General features: G+C 39.2%; 1 protein-coding gene across 1 annotated transcript in view; it reads right to left on the bottom strand.

The window, feature by feature from the left end:
• The window catches only part of LOC124636566 (visual system homeobox 2-like), a 79757-nt gene extending 55818 nt beyond the window's left edge, over positions 1-23939 (bottom strand). The window contains exons 1-2 of the mRNA XM_047172702.1: positions 23406-23939; positions 5215-5268 (exon numbers count right to left, since the gene is read on the bottom strand). Coding sequence (XP_047028658.1) covers positions 5215-5268; positions 23406-23691 — 340 coding nt within the window. The 5' untranslated portion in view covers positions 23692-23939. The remainder of the gene's footprint in view (positions 1-5214; positions 5269-23405) is intronic.
• Positions 23940-24670: the final 731 nt, after the last annotated feature.

Genomic DNA, 24670 nt, shown 5'->3' with positions numbered 1-24670 from the left:
TATATAGTTAAGTATGAATAATTAGATGTCAGAGATTACAATAATTGCCGATGATTAAATTGACACTCGGATTAATTCAACTCCGACGCTGTGGTTGGTGATTGTCACCTGTTTTGTACACTTTAACAACTACTCACATTATTTTTTACTAAAAACACGGTAACACGGTAGAGTACAGCCAAGTCTTAACAAGCACACCCTATTTGTCAATTGTTTGCACCTGAAAAAAATGGTGTGTTGGAATAAATATGTAGCAGTTAACGAGATGTGTTGCGTCTTGCGGGGGTAGGCAGAGAGGCAGAGAGACACAGTGGGCATTAAAACGGTGCAATTGAGCGCGAGTGAGCGATGAATCGTCCGCGGCCTTTTAAATTATTCCTCTCCGGTAAACGCTATGTAATTGTATCGGCTTGTTGACACTCCTCTTTCTTATGTATTAGGTAACACATAAATACTGGTCCTGATAGATCTTCAGATAAAAGGCCTTGAAGAGAATGCATTCATTTATGCAGACTTAAAGTGATGAAGTAAGTCCACTTATATGTTGAATATTTTCGTACATATTTTGCTACTGTATGTGAATTGCGGAAATACACTACAGTCTTAAACTTTCAGAGAATTAAGTTTTTGAATTTGCAATCCTTCTTTTATTGACTTACCTTGAACCTCAGAAATACAAACAAAGAAGTTTCCCCACGACGCCAGCTTTAGCTCACACAAAACTATTTACTTTACAAATTGGACTGTGTACCAAGATATCCTTACATCATTACTAGGGGTGGTTCAACAATATCGTTTTCAAAAAATTGCGGAAAGTGGCGCGTAACGAGCCTCGGGGGATGCTGGCCGAAATGATTCACCCCCGCGCCCCTCCCCCGCGCCGCGTCACGTTTCACTTGTTAAGCGACAAATTATAACAGCTAATGCGTTTATGTTCACAATTTTTAGGTTACGAGGCGAGAACTTGGCTGTTTATTTTGAGATTGGTTTATTAATTTACGGGTCATAAATGAAAATAAAATGAAATTTTATCTCGTTTTCTTGTCATTTTGGAGGAGAGGACTTTTTTGATGAGACCTAAGTATGAAATATTTGTATTGCCTAAAGTTACGAATTAAGTTGGATGAAGAGCTGGTTACCATCACTGAATTATATTTTATACTTAGGCATAGCTGTGTTAGCGTTTCAATGCTAATATTGGACATAACGAAAGCCGTAAAATATTGATATTTTAGATTGCCTGAAGCTTTCATATTTCTATGTACTTACATATGTTTGTACCTATCAAGACTTCAGACTAGAAAATCTTGAAAATGGGATTTATTTTGATTAATATAACAAATTAGACAGTATAAATGATTTTTAATTTTAACTGACCGTCAGATTAAAAGTTGTTGTACCTATTTAATAGCCATACTGCGCAACACTTCTTACATAACACACACTTATGTCACTATCACACAGGTGTACAGAAATCTCTCCAATACACACTAACTATAGCTATTGAAACAATACAATTTAATTGAATTTCGGTCATTTGATGTCGTAAGCTAACGTAGAGACAATATTTACAAAGACTTGCACTAATTGAGCATTGTAACCACAATTGGTTATAAATATTCTCCAATTAATATATTCGTAGTGCGTAATAAAGTGTTTGTGAACAATGCTAGTAATTAAGATGTTACAGGCAATATGCGAGTACGTGTGGTTTAATCAACTTATTGTAATGAGCAATCATGGGTCTGACGACACCTGTGTTTTTAATTACTGTGATTAGTATGGTTTGTATTATAGCCTAGTAGCAGCTTCTATAGAAAATAATATCTGTAGTTTACGATAATAATATTTTTTTCAAGTATAGCTTTACAAAAAAATACTACTTATGTTTCATCTTAACATGCATGTAGAAATAAAAGTGTAAGTTTCTACTAGGTAGCATTATATCCTAAAAGGGTGTTGCAGTAGCAACCTAGACTCAGTTTTTCAATACTTAGGTATCAATCAAGATAGAGCTATTTAAAGAAAATCACCTGTATGTAAGTACGCACTAGTTACCTAACTAAATTATATCTTTAGTGATTCTTTCGGGTCAAACGATAGGTTTTTATCTATGAAGTACTTATTATGATTTTCTCTTTTAGGGAAGAATGCCTAGTCCCACACGTGGTGTCTACACAAGACATCCCACGCTGCAACCGGACACCGACACAATTAGCGCCACTCTCGTGTTTGTGCTACACTTGTGTCGCTCTAGCCGCTCTAGGGACACCCAACAGTTGTTGCGTGTTGATTCATTAGTGATATACCAACACTTGGAGCATGGCATTGCAAATAAACTCAAGAATAAGTAGGTATCGCCTATTTAGAAGCTAATGACTTAGGAGCTGAGTAACTTAATTTAATTACAAATCAGTGACTATGGTAGGCTAATGTGGCACTAATCCCTGATGAAGAAAGTTTATGAGGACAAAGAGATACACGTATGTTTTTTATTTTCTGGAGGAATATTAATATTAATTAAATAAAAAGTTGTTGCTAGATACTTAATTGTGTTGTTAAAATTTTGCCCCAAGCAAGCCACTTAACGCCACAGTTTAAAAGCTATCGGCCGTTTTTTTATTTATTTGTAAACATTCAATAAATTTGTACTACCAAGTTATTTACGTAACCCTCATCCCTAACCTCAAGAATACCTCGGTATTTCCAATCAAGTTGCTACATCAGTTGTATCAGAGCACGTTGTGTCGCCGCAGTAACCCGACACGCCTCGTCAGAAGAAAGTGCCGAGTGGCCGCACTTTAATATACTGCCTGTTATTACAACTTGTCGCCACTTAATGTGACTAAACACTGCGGCTCCTCAGACACTCGATACTACATCATCACCTACTTAACTCTTACATTCTGCCAAGCCATAATGACCTTTATGTTAAAAGAATAAGAGCGATCCAGTGTGCGGCTGTTACGCTGGTGATAAGGTGTTGTATCCACAGTCGCTACTCGTCTCAGTTTGACAGCAACAAAAAATAATTTCCTCAATGTTGGTGTTGTGGCGTTTAGTACAAATGTTTTGGTGTAATGTAGACGCTCTGCGGCGCGGTCACTGTCAACATGGTGACAACACTTCACAGGTTTACATGGACATTATTGTGACGCTGCTTTTGAGGAATGTGTTCGTAACTTAATTAGTTTGTTTAGCTACTTCACAAAGGATTGTATTCCAACTTATTAACTTTAGTGTCAAACAGTAGATTGCATAGAATCATAAACAGTCAGTTTAAGTCAATATGTGGGTCTTGATAAAAGAGTATCCCATGTCTGTTTAAGGAAGCTAGGAAATTCGCAGTACTACTGGGTTGAGGGAGAAATTAATCCGGTCCTGTGGCCGAGCCATAAATAACTCTCATTCCAAACAAGATAAGGGCTAATGTTATAGGTATACACCCTTTAGTTACTTTCAGGTCTCTTTCAGAAAGAGCTACATTATAGCCAAAACAAGTCAAATACTGGCCAACTTGATGCAATGAGTCCAACGAGGTGGACAGCCATACTTGCGACCAATGAGGTCACAGCCTCATTACACTCGTGACTTTTATACGGCACAACACAATAGACCCCTAATTTTCAAATTAAAAATGTCTGCCGCTAAACAATAGCGCCAAAGCGGGCATCGCAGCCAGGACCCGCTCTGCAATTGTTTTAGAAAACAATAAAACTTGCCGCCATGATGGAAATGTCAAAATCCACTCGCGGATTCCGCCCCGTGGCGTTCCAAATATGAAATTCCCGCACAGAAATGGCGGCGGAGGCAATTTTTACAAATGGCTGCCGGCGGGAGCCAGGTTTGTTTTCTGTGACGCTTTTCATGCGTTCTGGGGTGACACACTCGCCGCCGCACGCACCACGCACTCTGCGGTCGCAGTGAAAAGAGACGCGCACGTCGCTATCTATTACCTGGCTGCTTGTTACCGTCTGATCCACTGAGGAAAACACATGTCTGGATTACTTCTACTCGAAGATATCCACTTTCATTTGTCACAACCCTTGACGTCAATTAATCTCCTCCAGTCTCCGCGACCTCCGTTATATTAAGTAATTTGAACCCCAGTTTAGATCTTTATTTAGAAAACCGATTTGCATTAACAGAATATTTTCTAAAACCTCACGTTCTAAGCGAATTTGTTCACCAGTAATAAGACTGAAATATGTCCGTCGAGGGCTAATGAAGGTTAGACTTTAACCTTATATGAATAGGGTTGAGTTTCCGATAGCTAATAGATAGGTGTATGATTTGTGGTATTGGCTGGGTCGAGCGGCTGCGCGGTGACGTTTGGCGTTTGCCGGATTCATTACTGAGACAAAGGCAGGGGGTGAGGAGCCCGGGTGTGTTAGAGGGGGGCTCACACGAGGGATGCCCTCCCCCGGCCCCCGCGCCGCCTCAGCCCTGCCGCACAGCCACTTTCCTAAATCACCGGCAAAATGTATTGTTCGCCATAGTTTCAGCGACGCCTCTAATTTATAGGTACTAATCGTCGAGCCACTCTGTTAATCAAAATACTTCGGAGATCATTGTTCACGGGCTGTTCATTATCACGAGTTTTGTCTCCGCGGTACAGTGAGCTCGGGCTCTACACGTCATCGTGCTCGCGTTAACGAATACCTATGTTCCTCATTTCATTTACAAGCTTACTGGGACTTCACCAGATGTAATTGACCTCAATAAATATATTTCATGAATAGATTGGACATGTAAATAAGGGTCAGGATAGAAAATCAAAAAGCTAGGAAACAAAAAGCGTGTTCCTTAAATTGTGGCAAAAGCGGGGTAATTTATAATTACCCCGCTCGAATGAAACAACGATTGAAACTCGAATGAAATAACTATTTCGACTCGAATGAAACAACTATTTCGTGTGAGTCCCTACTTAGTATGATGAAAAAAATTCTATTAGGGAGGTGCCTCAGAATTAATGTATATCAGTAAACTTTTAAACTTTCTCCCTTAGCTTTTTATAAAGTAGTTATTATATGTCATAATAAAGATGTGGCAAAACTATCTCAACAACTTCCTTGAAAACCGCAAGCAGTTTTATTTTTTAATCCTTAGTTCTATTCAAAGGGACGGTGAGGGTATTCGTCACTGCAGCCGTAAAACAAACGTAACGCGTTCGTTTCTTGAGTGTAAAACGTAAGCAGTAGTGTAGTGACTTACCGGAGAGGTGCGGCTGCGCCCCGGGACTGTAGGGCGACTTGATCTGCGGGAACCCTGCAACAATTACATCCATTAATTAAGCCACAAACAACTCCCGCCAGGAATTCCAATTTAAAAGTGCTCGCTGCCTCAGATTCAGCTCATTCTACTGGTTATTGCATTTCGGAACTAAATTGCCAATTACTGCTTGGACTTCTTTTATAATTGTAATTTTCTTGACTTGTGTAGGTACCACGGCGTAGGATGTCTACAGTGTTTACGATGCGACTTACTGCTAAAAGTGTGTATGCCTAGTAATACGATATATTTCAGTGATAACGTACCAAAATTCTGAAGACTGAATGGGAGTTCAGATAAGGCTGAACTATTTTATGTAAAGTAAGTTCATACCTTTTCAACGAATATGATACAGGTAAGGTATCTAATTCAATCAGAAGCTTATGTGATAATATTTCCATTACAATACTTTCTTATCACAAAAACTCAAATAAAATATACCAAGTTAGCCTATAATAAAGTAAATAAGTAAGTACATAACTTAGTACCTAAATAAGTTAGGCGTCGAGTCTTTACTCGAAGGTATTAGAATAGGGACTTTCAACTAAAAAATCTTCACCAATACTTAGTTGGCAAAACGCTAAAAGACGTGCATCATAGTGAAATCGTGTTACGTTTCAATATTTACAGCAGAACAATAGCAACTAGTACACTATTGGGTTACCATCACCAAAAACTGCTGAGCAAGCACAGACAATCGGAGACGCGGCCATAGACAATGTGCGCGTAACTTGAACACTCCTCTATTGAATTCAGTGGCGCACGCGCACTCAGGGATGCCAACGATATCATCGAAGACTAAACATCTAAATAATTATTTTGAAGATCTCAAGTCTTTAGCGGGAAGAAATAGTTTGCAATTTTCATATACAGTTTCTAGAACCTACAAGGTCATTTTCAAACGAAATGGTCTGGTCTCTTAAACTGCTGTTGTCTTGCATAATAAATTCAACTGCTCCTTCCGAACACTTCATCTTGCGGGTCCTAAGCTAAGTTAGCCTAGCTGCACTCTTCTAACCCGCAAACTTATATTTTTTCCAAAATATACGGTGAAATTCAATTTAATTGATAATTCAAAAAAACCTCCGACACAGTTGGCAGCCCTACCCACTTCAAACGGCTGTCAGTTACCTGATTGTCGTACAAATTTAACAATATTAAGAGAAAAAACGCAACAAAAGGCGAGTTAAATACTTCCTCAATTATGTGAGGTGTAAGATAAATAAAGCCGAGAGCACACTGACCGCATTCTAACCGAACAATGGTGATAGTTTCGCGCACTTCCCAGCTTTGTGCACTTGGGTTAAGTCAGCTTGAAAAGTGAGCATTAGGAAATCATCTGAAAGTCTTGTCTCCGTGAAAACACATAGGTTTCTTTTTAGGGACGTAACAAATTAGGTGATATTACGTGGGATTTTTATTGCTATTGTATATTTTTTATAATTCTGCATGTGTGAAACACAGTAGGCCAATTTTAGGAATACAACAATCGATCAAGAAGCATCTACTTATAAAATAATAAAAGTTCTTGACTTTACAAAGTGGATCATTACCACTTAAGCACGTTGTTGACATTGTGTGCTCATGCGCAGACTATCCCTATTGTCTTAACCTCTTGTAAAAAACTGTGTACAGAGGATGACACGCTTAGCGCTTGTCAATAGTGATATCGGACCACTTGGTGACACGCTGCCGATACTAAACAATGTTCTACTAGGCTTCGTTGCTTAACCTGTCTTGAAAGAAACTTCAAATTGTTCGTGTTGTACTTTGGGAAAAATGAATAACTTATTAATACTGACATAACATTTGATCAAATTACTCAAATTGATGAAGTATTAAATTATAAGGATAAAAAGTCAATAACGTTCAACATTAACAAGGAGATCTCCACACAACGCACCAATTACACATCAAACATAATTAAATATAAAAATGTTTACTCACAATAGGGCGAACTAATAGCTTCAATAAGAAAGGCTCATCAATCGAGCGCCATTGTCGACTGCTATCAAATTCCTTTCGTTTAATTAATACAAATGTTAGGGATTTAATTGAGTGTCAGGCCCACTCGAGTGAATCAGCGGCCGACAGCGACTCAACTAGAATAAGACGCGACTCAGTAATGACTCATCATGATTATCTTATTTCTATCGACACTCTGACGCTGTCAGCTGTTTTGTCTGTCTGCTTAATTGTTATAATGTTAGAAATTCAACCGGCGATATGTTTTACATGACTTATGCTGACAGATTGCTGCAATTGGCTGACACAGTTGTTACTAAACGTAAATGCAGTGACTGAAGATAATATTGTTGAAATTGTTTTATTATCCGATCAATATATAATGTAGTTCACGATGTCATAAACAAGACGAACTATTTGCCAGCGACCTCAAAAGCCAGCTTAACTTGAAGCTGACTATCAAAGTGCGGGCTAAAGTTTCACCCTATAATAAAATTAGCCTTAGCATCCGACAGATTGTGGGTGTAAACTGCTTATAATGTATATTAATTTGCCGTTAACCCGTGTCACAGTTCATTAGCGCGCGCTCCACGCTGCCATCTTGGTATAAACGTCACATTACGATTCCGGACACGTTCCGTGCAGTTGTTGTACTCGCGTGCACTAGGTCTGCTGTAACGTGCTAGCGTGCCTGCTTACCTCATGTTACTGGGATTTTTCACCTACTAGTATTTAATTAGGAGTCGAAACTATGTCGCGGATTACCTAACTTTTCTATTCCTATTTAGGATCTTCTTAGTTTTGTACTGTACATAATATATCTTGGACCAACTACAGTTCTTCCAATAATAATAATTTAGAAAATAAGTTAGTAAGTATAACATTTAAACCAAAAGGCAAATTAAATATCTAACTGGGGAAGGAAAAGCTCCAAGGAAGCTCTGACAATTGGTTTTTAAACGAGCAATAAACTTGATAGCGGATAGGAGTTGTAAACAATTAGCATTCCGGCCGCATTACTGAACTATATGACGCCAATAAATTAATATCCAATCGACTCGAGGGTTACTTAATTGAGCTCGGCTGTCACACTAAACTTGTAATCCTGCAAGAATGTTCTGCACACCACTGTGCAAGAAGCGACCAGGGAAGCAAGAACCCAGGCTAGACTTGCAATTTACCCTCAGTGGGCCGGTGTAGAACAACGCGGGGGAGGAGAGTCAGGTCATGCAACGCTGGTGGTTATAATACCGTCTAATGCACGGAGCTATTTCAATTACCGCGGCGGGCAGGCCGCGTGCCCTCCGCATTTCGTCGGCTAATCCTCTAACAAAAGAGCTCTTATAATTTGAGATGCAAGCTAAGTTCGTGGTTTAAGGTAATTGAAATTTTATTGCAAGTGTTTTGATGGACTCGCCATTCATTGAGTAATGACGACCAAATGTTAGCAATATTGGACCATCGTAATATGATGAGATTTTATCGGATGCTGGTTTTGATGATTATAATCTTGTTACGGGTACTTTTGTCCTATTCTATAGAGGGTTTATACCTAAAAGGTTCCTCAGAAAAAATATGTAATTTTTGGTTTCCGTTATAACAATAAAAACTTCAAACCGGTCAATTAACCGCCACTTCATATTTCCTCAGCGAACACGACAGCTACAAAGAAAACAAACTAATTGAGCGGCGTCAGGCGTCAGCACTATCTAGTTGTGACAACAACACTCGCGCTGCCGGCGCGGGCGCACGCTACACAAACACCAGCTTCCGCAGAACTACCGCAAAAACTTGTCGAGTGGAACTTGTGTCATTATGTACTACAACTTATTGTGTTACTTTTCCAACGAAAATATTACATTTTAGGGCCCCCGTTGAAATAATAATGACCAGTCAATTTTGACACCTTAATGAGGGCGTGAGAAATATGGAAGGTACATATGTTGGTCTGGTGTGTTTTAGTTCTGCACCAAGGGTAAAACATTTTTTTTTGTACCCACCAGTCTTAAGATCTCCTTAATCAGATAATGTTTAGCCAATACCAATATATCAGGAAAATATTAATTTAGCACTTAGCTCAACCAATTAAGTCTTTCTCAAAGAAAACTTCAGAAATAATGAAACATATGGATACCTATAAGAATGAAGATTATATTCAAGTAGCACTTAAAATGTCTCCAACAAAATTTTTACAAGTTTCATCCAACGTACAAAAAATGTCTTTCATTCTCAATATCAATAAGATTCCACTTCCTCTCTCAGCTTGTCTAGATGGCGCTATGAGCACAATGGTGACGTCACAAAAAACCCATAAAATCCTATTTAAATAACAAAACACATGGAGTGTGACACAATGGCACATCGTGGTACAATAATGTAGCACTTCTATCATCGCCTTTGTGCCAGAGGTGGGTCCCTGTCACAATATTTTGGGTCGTAAGGACCGGTGGGATTACAATGGCTTAGCGAAAGGGTTAAGGTAACCGTTGTAAGTGTTGAGCTGCCCCGCCTATATGCACGGACGTGTAATTTTGTAATTATTTGCACTGGCTCTGTTATTATGCACGCATGTGTATGTTTAGCTATTCTCATTGTGACGTCACATGGAGTCTGTATTGTAGATTATGTAAAAAGATAATTGTATGCAAGGACCTACATAAGTATTGCACGGTGCAATCTGTTTGATATACCTATGGACCCCAGGTAAACATTCGTACATGTTTAATAAGTTTCTCATTTCAAGAAACTTATAACCGTATTACTCAACTCTACCGACCAATATAAGGATTACTACAACTTCTAGGTACCTACTATTTCATAAATAACTTTTCAAAAGCTCGTTTATAACGAATTACTGAAATAATTCCAACAGAGTTTTAAATGATTTAACCAACAAAATACGTCGCAGCACGTCACAGAACTGAACAAATTAATCAATTAACTGATTTGTAATTAGTGCCACCGATTGTATCTGTTCAATTATTATAAAACAAGCGAAAGCGGATAATTTATCGGGACCATTGGAGGGCACAGCCCTTGTTCCTACTGAAATCATTGACTCAATACAATCACCAACTGACAAACAGATATCAACCCAACCCCTATACAGATAGAGCTCATTTTAGTTCTCGTACAGCAGAGAAAATAATAAGACATGTACACAATGAAATTAAGATCTTATTATGTAGGTGGTAGGGTTTTGTTTCGCTTGATTAGACGCCGGGAAAGAAGCCGCGGGCGGCGGTGCGAACGGTAGTGATGGCACAAATCGCACTTATCGCACATTTTCATAATTTGATATCAATCGCTATTTGTTTTGCTCAATTCATTTTTAGAGATGAGAGATGTGTATAGATTAATAACAACCAATATTAAATGGCGTTTAATCTTTCCAATAAAAAACACAAATTTTAATCATCATAATTTAGTTTTGATACAATTTTCAAATTCCAATATACTATAGTTCGGCCATTCAGAGAATGCGTTCCTGACACGTCGCGATTGAACTGACGACGTAACTTTGCAATGGCGTTGCAGTTACGATAAAAATATTTTTGCTGGTTGTTTACCGTTTTAACAATTGAGGAGCATTAAAACAACATTATTATATCAATAATCAATGAATGTAGTTACGTCGTCAGTTCAATCGCGACGTGTCAGGAACGCATTCTCTGAATGGCCGAACTATAAACTGTTAAGTACATTTTTTTATATTCTGTGGAAATGATTCTAGAGAATTTTTATGCATTCGATTTTGGATCATAATTCTAAAATCCTAATTAATTCTGACATTTCGATAGAGAGAAAGGTAGCAGAGAACATCACTAGGCAGTAGGGGGGTCGAGCAGTTAATAGCAGGCAGTTAGCGACCTTTGTACGACGTGTGAAGTGAGCACTAGTACACGCCACGGAACAGCACCACCAGCCACTGATGACCTCCCACGTCTCCCGTCGCCGGGCCGGCGCACGCGATAGCGGGGATCAGCCAGCCACCAGTGCAGCTCAAGCTTTTCTGGTCACAAGTCAATACTGTCATAAGGCCAGACAAGCATGACCCCCGCTCCTGCGGCTAATGTAAGAGCGAATAAGTTGATAGGCTCGGCTTCGGGGCTCAGCGTGCACTGGCCGCGCGGAGTATAGTTGCCGCGAGCGAGCCCCAGGCGAATATCGCACTAGCTTGTTCGCTGTTTTTTTACATGATCAACTAATTTTGTTCGGTTACGAGAATTCTTATTGTTCGGTTTTTTGGTGCTTGCGCGTTGTTTAGATTTAATTACTGCGAAACTTCAACGACTGAACGGCTTTATTCCAAATTTTCTATGTTTGGGTCTAAAATTTTCTCTAGTTTTGACTGATTGCTGAGCTACGTAAAATAGAAAATATGGTGTAGCATTAAATTGAAAAACCCTTTGAAAGCTCCTCCAGTCTAAGCTGAGAACGTTGCCAAAACTCGAAACAAACGAGATAATGTGATCTATATCCAAAAAGTTACGCAACAGTGAGCTGCGTCTAGACGTCGACATGATCGGGCCACTAGCTCAGCATTAGACAAACTAGATGCACGCCCAAACTTGCCAACTATGCACACTTGGCACTGACGCGCCTGAGGAGCCGCTGGGAGGAGGGGAGGGACGGGGGGAGGATGTTATCACGAGCCTAGAGAAAACGATAAAAAAAACAATTGGAATTCACGCCGCCAGCGAGCTTTGATGTCCTCGTAAACACACACACACACACCACAACACAATGTTCTCTCTACAACGGAACACACATACAACATCTCCTTTAGGTGCTCCGCTAGGAGATCAATTCTGCTGAAACTGGTTTATGTAATTCGATGGAGACACAATTTGATTTGGAACAAAAGGAAATCTTTGAATGTGAAACTTTCACGACATAAAAAATAGGGACCAATAAAAAGGTCCATACATAATGTGCTATATCGATGACCTAATGCAACGGAGCAGTGGAGATAGAAGCCGCAAGTAAGTACTCAAAGCATTGGGAATGTTCAACTTGTTATTATGTAACATATATTACATAAAACCTCCTCTTTATTGCCAGAGTAACAATAGGTATTAGGTATATGTCGTGCAATATCCGCGTGATATTAGCCCGACGCCGGCGGTGGTCGGTGACCGCATTCCGACCAGTCCCGCAATTAACTAGCAATTGACAGCCCATGCCGACCCACTTATTAACGACCCATTTTACTCACAGATAAATTAATTAGCTGATCCTGTCCGTATTAGGAAAAATTAAGACCTTAGTAATGACTTTTAGGTGGGGCAAATCGATCTTCATTGTGTGCCTAGGCCTTTTCCAGGCTATATTGGGATAGGTCTCATCATTTAAATTAAAAGAAGACGATTGATGGATTTCCTATCCTACTTTGCCTCCTAACCTACCCTGATTTCGAGTTGACAAAATACACGAGCTTCTTATTCCACTAAAAATATGTATCAATTGATTATGCCGTAAATAAAATGGATTGAAACTATTATATATATATATATATATATATATTCTTATCTTATCTTATCTTATCTTTATTTATCAGACAATACACAGTCCATTTTGTTAGTAAAAACACAACTTAAAATTATTGTTAGTAGTTAAACATAATTACACAAATTTACCCTCACGCTATCCTCACTACCAGCTTCACAAAATGCCTAAAGATAGGAGAGTACAGATTCTCCGCCACTGTTTTTAAGATGCTGTTGTTACTAGCCCGAATCCTAGTTATTATTGATGCCGTTTTTTTTTCTTATTAAGGCGTAAAAGTCATCGGTTCGATTTTCCGCAAACATTTCCGACGCACTACAGAAGCGGGGTAATCCCAACATCATCCTAAAAATATTATTATATTGGACACGCAGGGCGTCTAGCGATCTTTTGGTACAGCTGATCCATAGACCCCCCGTGTACAGACCCTGACAGTACGCTTTAAACAGCGTAATTATGTGTGTATATTATGTGTGAAAAGTTTTACTTCCCCAACCAAAATGAGGTCCCAATTTGTTCACCCTTATAGAATATTTCTTATAATTCAGCCGTTCTTAATGGCATCGTTTGGTGGGTGTTTGTGGCCGGGATTGTGCGCCAGTTAATCAATGAGAGTTGTCCGTGGGCCTCATTAAACGCCGCCTCATTGCCTCGCTGAAGAAATGCCAGCCATACAAAGACGAGAGAAGCGATCCCGCCCCGGGCCACACCGGGACTCACTTATACAATCCGACGAGGAGAATGATGGAGTTTTCATGAAATGCCACCGAAAGTATAGTTAAACACCGGGCAAATTATCAGGTTTGGCAAATGTATCTAAGGTTAAATTTGAAAGGAAAAATAAATTCTTAATGGGTCAAACAAAAATAAAGTTACCAAAATCGAAGCAGAATCTCAAAATCAGTAGGTGTTTTAGATAATTAAAATATTCAGGGAGATGAAGATTTGATAACGATAACATGTCGATATGGTTTTCTTATCCCCCAGTATTTTAACATTTGGAAGTCGAACAAGTAAAGTGTGTCGTCCCCGGTGTACCCCTGGGCTGTCGGTATCTGTAGGTGGCTGGGCTCGGCAGAATCGTTTGTAATTAATTAACAATAAGCGCCGCGCCGCGCCGCCGCCGCGGGCGCTTCCGAGCCGGACGCACCGTGCCGCAGCCGTGCCGCAGCCGCACCGCAGCCGTACCGCTAACGCTAATAGAGCCAGCCTTCGCTTTCAACTAAAACGCGACCCTGTTTCATAAACTTATGTTTTTTAACAATTATTGAGGCATTCTTGAAGGCTCAAAAAAGGCAACGAAAATAAAATCACAATATTTTTGGACTCCCAGTAGCCAATTACCAAAAGATGGTTGTATTATGCATTTCTGTAATCCAAAAATGTTAACAATGCTAATAAATAAGGAATCCCAAAGTTAGACAATTTGAACAGCAATCGCACAGGCTAAAGTGCCAGTAAGTTTATTCTGAAATATGTACATATCGCTAGATGTAAGTTGATTATTTTTCTTCAAATAGGACTAGCCCTTTGTCGCTTCTTCTTTGCACCAAAACTTGGAGAAGCCCGAACTGGAACAGTGCTTTCAGTTAACTGTAAAGGTAGGTACCATGACACCTTAATTCACTGCAAATTAGTCTAGGCTTTAAGACGTTGGCCAGTTTCGGTAAAGAACGAATCCTTCAGTGAAATTTAAGCAACAACCGTCTATGTATATGCTAATTAATCCAATTTAGACAAAAACGCATGGACGTTAAGCGTCTTCAAAACATAATTCTTGATCATGATTCATTCTTGACACTACCCTCGGAAACAAAATGGTGCTAGTAGAACGTGCAGACGAGTGAACGAGTTAATAACCCAAATAACAGTAGAGTTAATAAAGCACGCCGCCTGAGCTGCACCTCGCACCAGATATTCGGAACATTTCAATGAAGCAATTTAACCCTCGCGCCACTCTCGTAAACAAAAGCGCATTCCTGGGCGATGGCTCAAACGCCCGCTCCACGTATTGTCCGCAAAACCTGCTAAATGCTAATCCCGGAACATTCGACCCCGGCCCCCTCACCCCCGCACACCCCCGCTGTCGTCGCTAACGCCCCGCTGGGCTCAATTCTAATGGAGTTTTTTAAGAAACGCAGAATAATCGTTCCGAGAAGAAAATTAAGCCATCTTGGGTTAAAAAGTCCAAAAGTGGAGTGTGTCGGGAGGACGTCGCCGGGGGTAAGGCGGGCCGCGCGGGCGGGGGGCGGCGGGGGTGAGCTATAGATTTTTTGGGGTGCGTTTTGTCGTCGCGTGAAAACAAGCGTTTAGACGATACTGTTGTTACAATTATGTACTCAGTAATGTGATACCTGCCGCATACCACCGGTGTGCTCAGAACATATCGCTACACATGCACGGCACACACATTATTACTTCTAGGAGGATTTAGTAATAATGAAACCTAAACTGTCAAAACTAATTTGAAAAAAATATACAATCAGAGTCATCCGGTCATGTTTTGTATCACAGGATATCTAAAAATAATAATAATTTTCTAAGTTTATCAGTTATGAATAGAATTAGCTAGAATAACAATGGTCAAAAGTCAATGTTACAGAGTTACTTATGTATAATGCAAATCTTTTATTTAAATAAATGAATTACCCATTTAACACAATACTAACTGAAACATTACGACCGGGATTAGCTCTCAGAAAAATATCCCCGTATAAATATTTCCATCTTTCATAATTTTCGTGAAAACGCAATAAATATGGTCGATTAATAAATAAATAAGTACCTTGTATAACGAATTCATTAGTCGCTTACGCTATAACATTTACATAATATTATACTAGTGTGCGCTAAATAAGTCATTGTAAATAACTGCCCAATTTATATTCAGCCGGCATTATCATAATCGGCCCTTGCTTTGCGAGCCTGGCTGAGGAAACGAGATGAAACATACCCCATGGGGTAAGTTAGAAAGGGAAGGAGCACTGCTATTTGGTTTCAGCTGAAATATGAGCGAGCTGTTTGGTTTTTATTGGAGTTTTCAGCGCATAATGGCGACGCCAATAAACACATACTCAACACTTATTGATGCCGATACCAAATGATTTATTGTGCGATGTGTGAAGTAATTGGTCTCTCCCTGGATGATACGGATAAATATATTATATTTTATTAATGCTATAAATCGCGAGGTATATAGGTTAATAGATATATCACATATCTACAATGGAGGATAACAAAAAATCTAGGTACAGATTAAATTGTCACGTGCAATAAAAATACTTAGTATGGTTGTCTTTTCAAGTTAACATTACAATTTTAAATGGAGAGCAGTTAAGCCTTTTGCTCAGCGAATAAAACGGTTTATGTTAATTTTAGTACTAACTTACACTAACTTATGTTTCAGTTAAGTTCATTTTATTTTGTTCACAAACCGGATATGAATTAATGTGCTTAAGGGTGTAGGTAAGTGCAGTATTTTTTTCTTTTAAGGTTTATTCTTACAGTGTGCTATTAACAAATAGGTAACTAAATTTTTCTGTTACATGTGGCAACAGAATGAATGCCTTCGGTGAGTGCAAAATAACTAATAAATTAATGAATAAATAGATCGAAATAAAATTAATATTTGGAGCTTCTAAAAGAAACTTGTTCTATCTGACATGAGGTCCCACATACAGTCGTGTAACATGGTGTCGCGAGTTAGTATTTAAGTATATTCTTAATTCCGTACAAAGTGTTGAGCGACACTTTACTCTAAAAAGTAATACGCGCGGGAAATCTCGCACCTCTGAGAGGTCGAGTGTCCTCTATTATTGTTACAACCATCACACTCCAAACTAAACCCTATCACTTAATCACTAAGGTCTAGATTACCCTGACGTGTGGATAGTTTCGTTTGCAGGCTAATTAGAGGCGAGGGAGGCAGCGCTGTGACTAAATAAATTTGAACCCTAACACCCACCACTAGAATATAAATTGGTGTTCACGCCTGACTTATTGTTGCCTTGCTAACTGCCAGACAAACTTTAATATGTTTGTTGGTTATTTTGTGGCGGAAATAGTTTTTGTAGAGATTTACAAAACTATGTTTCCTCTGCTACAAAAATGTACCTATAGACGATTCTGTACCTTTAGATCAACTCCATCTCGCCTTTGAATTATGTCTGCATTTTGTCAAAAATTCCTGTCTGTGATACGACTTGATAGAATTTTATACTGTAATTTACTGTTCAGTATCTTTTTCGAATATATATAAAGACAAGAAAGTTAACATATTACTAACAGACTACATTTTGTATCATTACGTTCATGCCTACGCGGTGCTACATTTTGCTACGCCACGGCTACGGCCTACGCTTCGTAGTAGCAACATTTTCAATACATTGTTACTTCAACTTTAGACTTTATACCTAGATTTGAAGTCATTTTCTTGGTATTTAATCAAGATTTTTGCATCTTAAGGTGTATGAATATGAATGTGGATGTAAGCAAAGCTGGGTGTGTATGGTAGTTGTGTGAAACTAGCTATTAGAGTCGCGCGACGCCGCGCTTTGTGCCGAGGTGTCGGCCCGAACGCTCTCCACACCCTCGCCTCACGCATACATGCACGAACACGTGTGTATATAGTACACGTGTGTGAGTGCGGAGGTTGTGCTGCTTTGTTCGGCAACACTAATTGTTGTTGTATCTTTGATTTGTTGATGTAGTGTGAAGGTAAATCATCTGTGACATGTGTATGACCAAAAGGTGTAAAGGTAAATAGGTACTTGTGTTCAATATTTACGAAAGACTTGCTTACTTGCTTTTTAGTTAGCAGTGTAATTGCTGATCGTAACTAGCTTTTTATTCAAGAAAAACTGGTTTTGTAAACATAATAACTTCTGCGTGTGGTGTTATATTTCAGTACATTCAGTTACAATCTAAATGATGATTATAACTTTACCTAGTGATCTTAGGTAGAATGCAGGCATAATTTGGTACCTATAATTACTTCTTGTATTAGGGCCTACTATAGTTATCAATTGCACCCCCAAAATTGTACACTTAAGTAATTGATTGGAAATACTATTAGTTATAATGAATGCATGAAAATGATTATGATAAAGCTTGTAAGAGCAAACTTTTGTATATTACTCGTTACGGTACGGTACGGTGCGATATGGTGTGCGCTGCCGCTACACCGACACACGGCAACAAATACAGCGGTACTGATGGTACTGATCTACTATCTGATCATGTAATCACGAGTGTGTGTCATTAATTTTTATCAAAGTTGAAGTATGTTTATTAGCCATCCAAGCATTTTGATAAAGCTTTTCTGCAATATAATAGATGTAGTTAAATCCACTCGCGCAAGGTTAAATGTTATTTATCCATGGGGTGCAAAACCTGATATGATCTGTGTCTGATCTAGAGACTCCAAACCTCTACATTAACAAAACTGTTCTGCAAATCCAAATGTTGTAGTAAACAGTTTTCATGACTTAAGAAATAGCTTTTAAAAGTTACCAGCTAACATATTTTTTTATTCACCTAGATTGATTAGCTACGCCTCGTCATAAGTATAAGTAAAATATCACTTATGTACAAAAATCGCTGATCTAGCACCATAACCCGCTACCCGCTGACACTAACACCGCAGCTCAACAAACTGGTTGGTAGAGAAGGGTTAGCGCACGCACACACACGCACCGCTGCAACTCATTATGTAGTGCGCTAGTGTGCGTGCGCTGCTTATGCGAACCAATAACCGACAACCCTTTCGGGTTAGCTGTGTTCACCACTGATTGATATACTGTGCTAGTGCCTGGTTGGATTATTATTATATTTTAGTGTACTAGACAAAATTTGTAAGTGATAGGTAAAGAAATTGTACATCTAGCATACTACGCAGAAGCTACGGATCAGCTACGACGTAGTCTAGTAACTGGTGGTAGTCTTTGGCAGTTGGTTAACAAGCACTGCATTGTTGTTACAACGTTCGTATCAAATAGACACTAGGTACTCATTGTAGAAAGACACCTTGGCCAGAAGCTTGCTATGACTATCGTAATCGGAATATGTCTACTGTCTACCGTCTATACTTCATTTGAATCTAACTTATTAGTATTCCTTTTTAATCAGTTTAACGTATTATTTCCCATCTTGTATTCGCTTCGCTTTTCTGTCATGTAGTGCGATAGTAAGCTACAACGATAGCGCATCAGTGAGTGTGCGACGCGCCGGAGCGGGGGTCCGCTAATATACCGCGGTAATGTGCTCGTCTAATTGTACGATCGATACACAACCAGACAACGTGTGACCCACATCGCGCTTCACAATACTACTGCTTGTGTTACTCTACAAATACTAATTAGGCAAAAATACTTAGTAAAATTCTCTTACTGTTTGTGTAAAAACAGAGAAGTCGTCTATAGAACCTCCTACTTTTTGAAACGCGGTTATTAATAAATTCTTATTTTGTGCGTGTGTGTAGATATTTTAATAAGGTGTGTAAGCAGTTTGACTTTGACATATTTAACATAAGTGTGACTTCGGTGAAAAAGAGTTTAGCATTGAATTTCTTTAAAAATTAAATTATTTGTTCCCATCTTTCAATTCAATTTCTAATACTTAACATTTCCCTCAAAAAATCCTGTAGCAAAGTTATTGGTTTTGCGTTTTTAATTATTGTTTTTTTTTTTTTTTTTTGTTTTTTGCTCAGGCGTTATAAGCAGTGTGTTGAGTTTGTTCCACTGTCCTTTTTTATGTTTAACTAGTTTTAGAAGTGAAGACTTGTAATTGGCTGTCAGTTAGTCACACAATTACCTATTATATGTACTTAGCTGTAAGTCTTCCATGCTCATAAATAAATAAATAAATAAATAAATAAATAAAAGTTGTAGATAGCGAAGAGCTTTAGGTTCGAGTGTTAGGTTTAAGTCTTTAGGTAAGAAGCTAGTTATTCCTCTTTAATTGCCTCTTTTGACTTTACAAAACTTACTTTAACTTTACTTAGGTAAACGTCATGCCAATTTCATGTTCATGTTAACTAAGAATTCACAAATGTAGGAAACTCAATCTCTAATAATTTCCAAAAGCCCTCGTTCTGTACTGAAAGTAAACAAGGAGTTCTCATGTTACAGCAAGCTGTCACTTATCCAGCATTCAGGCACAACATGAGTCCCTATGAGTCTAGCAGAAATGACCACTAATTCTCTGAATACCCTCATTCTGATCCGTTGGCCCTTTATCACACGTGTGGGGACAAAGGAGGCTTTATCTTGGCCTCATTGTGGCCCACAAAAGCCTATTCTGGAAGGTGTGAGCCGGAGCACTCGGCTTTCAACCACTATTTGTAAGCTGTGCTCGTTTTTTTGGCGAGGTGTTGGATTGTCCCGGGTTCGAGTCCGGGTCTAACGCTCTTTCACTGCTAAGTAGGTGTGTGAATATCTTTTGTGCACTAAGTGGATGCGAGATGTTTTGTGTTCACATGAGGTTCACGCTTACCTTTAATTGATTTCATCATTGTGTTTTGATTTTGTGTCTTGTCTGCTCAATGTTTGATTATCGGTATGATCTTAATTATGATTATCAGGACGCTGTATTTATTATGCTAAACTTGCTTGTGATTCTGTGTAGTCTATTAGGTAGAGGGGAGACGAAACATATCTTAGATAGGAAACTACCGATGCTAATATTGAGAAAGTACACCATTGTTGTGGGTTCCACAGACAAAGAGAGACAATCACGCCTAGAATCCGCAGCCTTAGTTTCAAATAAATATTACAATATTTTCTTTACCTGCTTGTTACGTTTATTTTTATTGGTGAAAAATTATTGTAACCAGAAAAATGTTATGGAGAAAATAATAATGCCTTCACTTTTGTCGAGACTTTATGGCAAGTAGAACTGTACTAAATAAATAGGCCTCTCTCTCTGCATAAGTAGGCCTATAACTCGATCGGTTAAATGTAATGTGTTAATTGATTGGTCCAATCAATTAATAAACGGGTAACCTCACAATAAAGTAACCAACTAATCATTTATTAGATGAACATGATGATTTATATCTCAAGTAAGTCTTAAATCGTATATTAATGTGAAAGTTAATGTCTACGTTCAGAAACCCGGCATGTAGGAAGCAATAAGTTGGAAGAGATTGGTTGTGAAGCTGCGGTTAATCAAATATTCTTATTCCTACGAACAAAAATCACAATGATCAAAATTGTCTTAATTTGATTCACTAAACTGCGATGTAACTATTGTTTTAATAAACGGTATGAATGTGATAAAGTAAATAAAGTACCTAAGTTTTCTTCGGTAAAATAACTTAGAACTAATCAAAACCGTCCCATACTTAACTAAAACAATAACGAGCTACAAGATAAAACTAAATACATGATCAGTGTACTTAAACTACTTAACTTTCTTAAGCCCACACTCGGGGTAATCGCGTACTTATAATATGGGTAATCGGCAGTCGGGTCATGAAGAGCGGCGCGGGCGCAGCCGCTATCGTGCGAGCGGTTTTGTTTCACTGCACGTGTGATGTTCACATACTTACATATTATCATAAAGTATTATTTTATTTATTTATAATACCTTTTGCACAAACAGTACAATGGCGGACTTAATTGTCTAATTTCTGTGTGTTATTTTGTCGAATTACATGAAATGTAATTGGTTCGTTATACGTTTTGCAGTTTTCAATAGGTATTACTCGGATATTTCGTCATACGGGCACATAACCAACGAATAAGTAATTAATTCAGATCTACTGAAGTTAATGCTTATAGAATAATTGCCTAGACGTTCAGATTTAAGCAGCGTATAGCTATTTGCATGAAGCCTTCTTCAGTAGGTAATATCCAGTTGATATTTACAACTATTTTAGGTAACACACATCTCATTTCTGCGTACACAGAACTATAATCCAGATATAGCGATAAAGAAAATAAGTAACCGCCAAGCGACGGAAAAGCTGATTATCATCTTATGAGCGTATACAATATGTAATTACAATAAAATAATATCTTTCATTTATATAATAGTAGGTAACAAGGTTTTCCTCATTCAAAAGCTGCCCAATTTGCATTCATCACTCTAAAACAAGCTTATTATAAAATTCATTAATGATAGGTATTATTCACAATCATAAAAAAACTCTCATAACTTTAACCTTAAGATTATAAGAAAGAATATTATAGATGTAGAATTAACTGGCTATTTCCTGTAACATCTCGTTACTAATTCCATTGTGACTCAGAATTGCCTGACTAACACTTATTATATTGATTTGGTATCATTAACACCGCCGGTAGATACAAAATAACGGTCCAATAAGAAATCAATGGATTAACATTGTAACAATAATTCTCACAATGCTCAAAAATAGATACACATTACAACTCGTTATTTTTGCTAATGATCTGAATGGAATCTAAAAAAGGATGAATCTAAATAAGGATGTATTTCTGTTAAACTTAGGGATATGTTTTTTTTATAACAGGTTACTCAATACTGGATTATTTATTTATAATTGTCTTGTTAATTATTCAGTTTATTATAATCTTATTAATAGGAAACTAATGTGAGATTCAAACAGTCAGATATGTCCATATTCATGCGTGTAACCGTGAGCCGCGCGCCGTCGGCAAACGACTGACATCATTTAAACACGAGATTACGAGTAGATGTACAAGAAACACCTGAAAATGTTAAATTTCAATATCTTCATACGTATAATAGTGTTTATTTCTGGTGTCAGGAAAATGTCTGTGTGACATTGCTTAGAATTTTCTAACATACTCTGGATATGAAATCTTCTCGCATATAGGTAGTTTCTCCTAGTTCACGGGAAATCTTTTCCATAAAGTTTTCACAGGAAATAACCAGAGCATTTACTTTTATTTTACAACATTGGGTTCTCTCTTATACAATATTAGGTATAAGACTTCTCAACATCTAAATCTTCCTCTTTAACTTTAACTGGTTCTATCATTTTCAACCAGTTTAATATAGTTCTTATCCATCTTAAATTGCCTCGACTCGTTAAGGAGCTATATCGAGTATAATTCTGAGTAATGAGTATCTATAAGTAGTGCGGTAAGTATAGTGAGGTGTCTGGCAGTCGGTCGCGGTAACCGGAGCCGGCGGCGCGGGCAAAGCGCTCATTGTACGCTAATTAACAAATAACACAAAACGCTAATTAAACCTCACAATACGACCAGCCGCGATAAATGCAAGCCTGAGTTCCTACGGCGAGGGCACACCGACGGCGAGGTATAACCCAGGCTACTGCACAAATGCAGCTCTCGATATTAAGTTTATGACTAGGTATCATGTTCTAGGATTTAATGGTTATAGCACTGCCTGTTTCAAAGTTTAACAAACAGTTGTAAAGGTATCCCCAAATGAAAGAAAGGGTGTGTTGTACCTAAGTATGGACTGTATATTAAACCTAATGTATTTAAGTATACACTCACTTTTGCTTTGGAAGCTTTACCTAGGAAGCACCTGTGAAGTTTACCGATGGAAACGTAATAATATCAATTTGTTATGAAACTTTATTCTACAACTTCTAGCCAGCTGTTTGGTCAGGTTCTTTCTAATCTATGTATGGTGTTCCAGGCAGCGAGCTGAGCAGCTGGTGTTGTGTGAGACGTGGCTGGACTCACCGGGTGGCGGGTGCAGCAGCGGCGGGCCGGGCAGGAAGGCGGCCGCCACCGCCGCCTGCGCGTTGAAGGCGGCGGCGTAGGCCACGCGGCTGGCCACGGACGCGGGCAGCGGGAACTGCGGCGTGTAGCGCTCGCGCTCCGACAGGTTGAGCACGCGCTCGCCGGGGCCCTCCAGGTACCGCTCGCGCGCCTCGCCGCGCTCCGACAGCCCCAGCAGCTCCTGGATCGCGAACGGCGAGCGCTGCGGCGCGCGCGGCCCAGACGCGTTCGCGCTCATCGCTTGCATACTGAGCGCCCTTGCTTAGCGCACCATTACTCTATCTCTGCTAGCGTACATCTGCTTCTCTTATATTTTATGTTTCAATTATCACAATGACTTAAGTCGCCTCTTCAGTATGTTGCTTAGTTCTATTTTCTTTAATTAAAAATCGCACTTTCCTAAAGTTTATGTTTCACTTTTAAACTCTATTAACTACTTATTTCCTACATAAAAATTAGACCTATCTTTTTAGGCTCAAAATTTGAAAATTGAGAAAAAATATATTAGAGTTTTCCAAGGTGGTGGAAAATTCGCGAAAAATATCGTTATGTTCTATGTGAGTCGCGACACGAGCGCTCGCCGCGGCGTTTGCTGCGCTTCTGTGCGCGGCGCCGCCCGGCCACAAGTAAAAACGAGAAAACCCCCCTTGAATCACCGGCGGCGGCGCCCCAGTGCCCACACGGCGTAACAACCGCGCCGCTCAGCGCACGTACGCCCTTATGCTCCTCAGCTGTGCGCGACCCGGCGCGGCGCGGAGCGACGTAAGCGCCGCGCGTCCTGGCACACATACGCCCTGTAGCGCCGTGCACCACCGCCCCCCAGCCCGCGCGGGCGGGGCCTACTAATAGCCAATACGGATATTTTGTTACCGCACTGTATTGGCCAGATTTCTTCGCGGAGACACGCCTACTCAGCGGCGTGCTGCCTGAAATGGGACTCTACCGCGACTTGTTAGATACTAAAGTGTGTTGTAGTGTGGTGGTTGATTTAATTTTGATTAATTGTAAGAGATGAATAGGCTCGGGGAGCTCGGGACGCGCGGCGGGGGGGGAGGCTGCGTGTGCTCATGGCCTGCACTATCAATCATTGGTCGTTTGCGCCCTGAGACTGCACATAATGAAGCGCATACGAACTGCACCTCACATGCACATACCTATACGTAGCTACTACTCTTTAATTACAAGACACTTATTATCATATATCAATATAGCTGGTATCTTACACA

The sequence above is a fragment of the Helicoverpa zea genome, chromosome 14 (assembly GCF_022581195.2).
Source record: "Helicoverpa zea isolate HzStark_Cry1AcR chromosome 14, ilHelZeax1.1, whole genome shotgun sequence".
Lineage (NCBI taxonomy): Eukaryota > Metazoa > Arthropoda > Insecta > Lepidoptera > Noctuidae > Helicoverpa > Helicoverpa zea.
The sequence above is the reverse complement of the archived record's forward strand: the minus strand, read 5'-3'. Positions and strand labels throughout refer to the sequence as shown.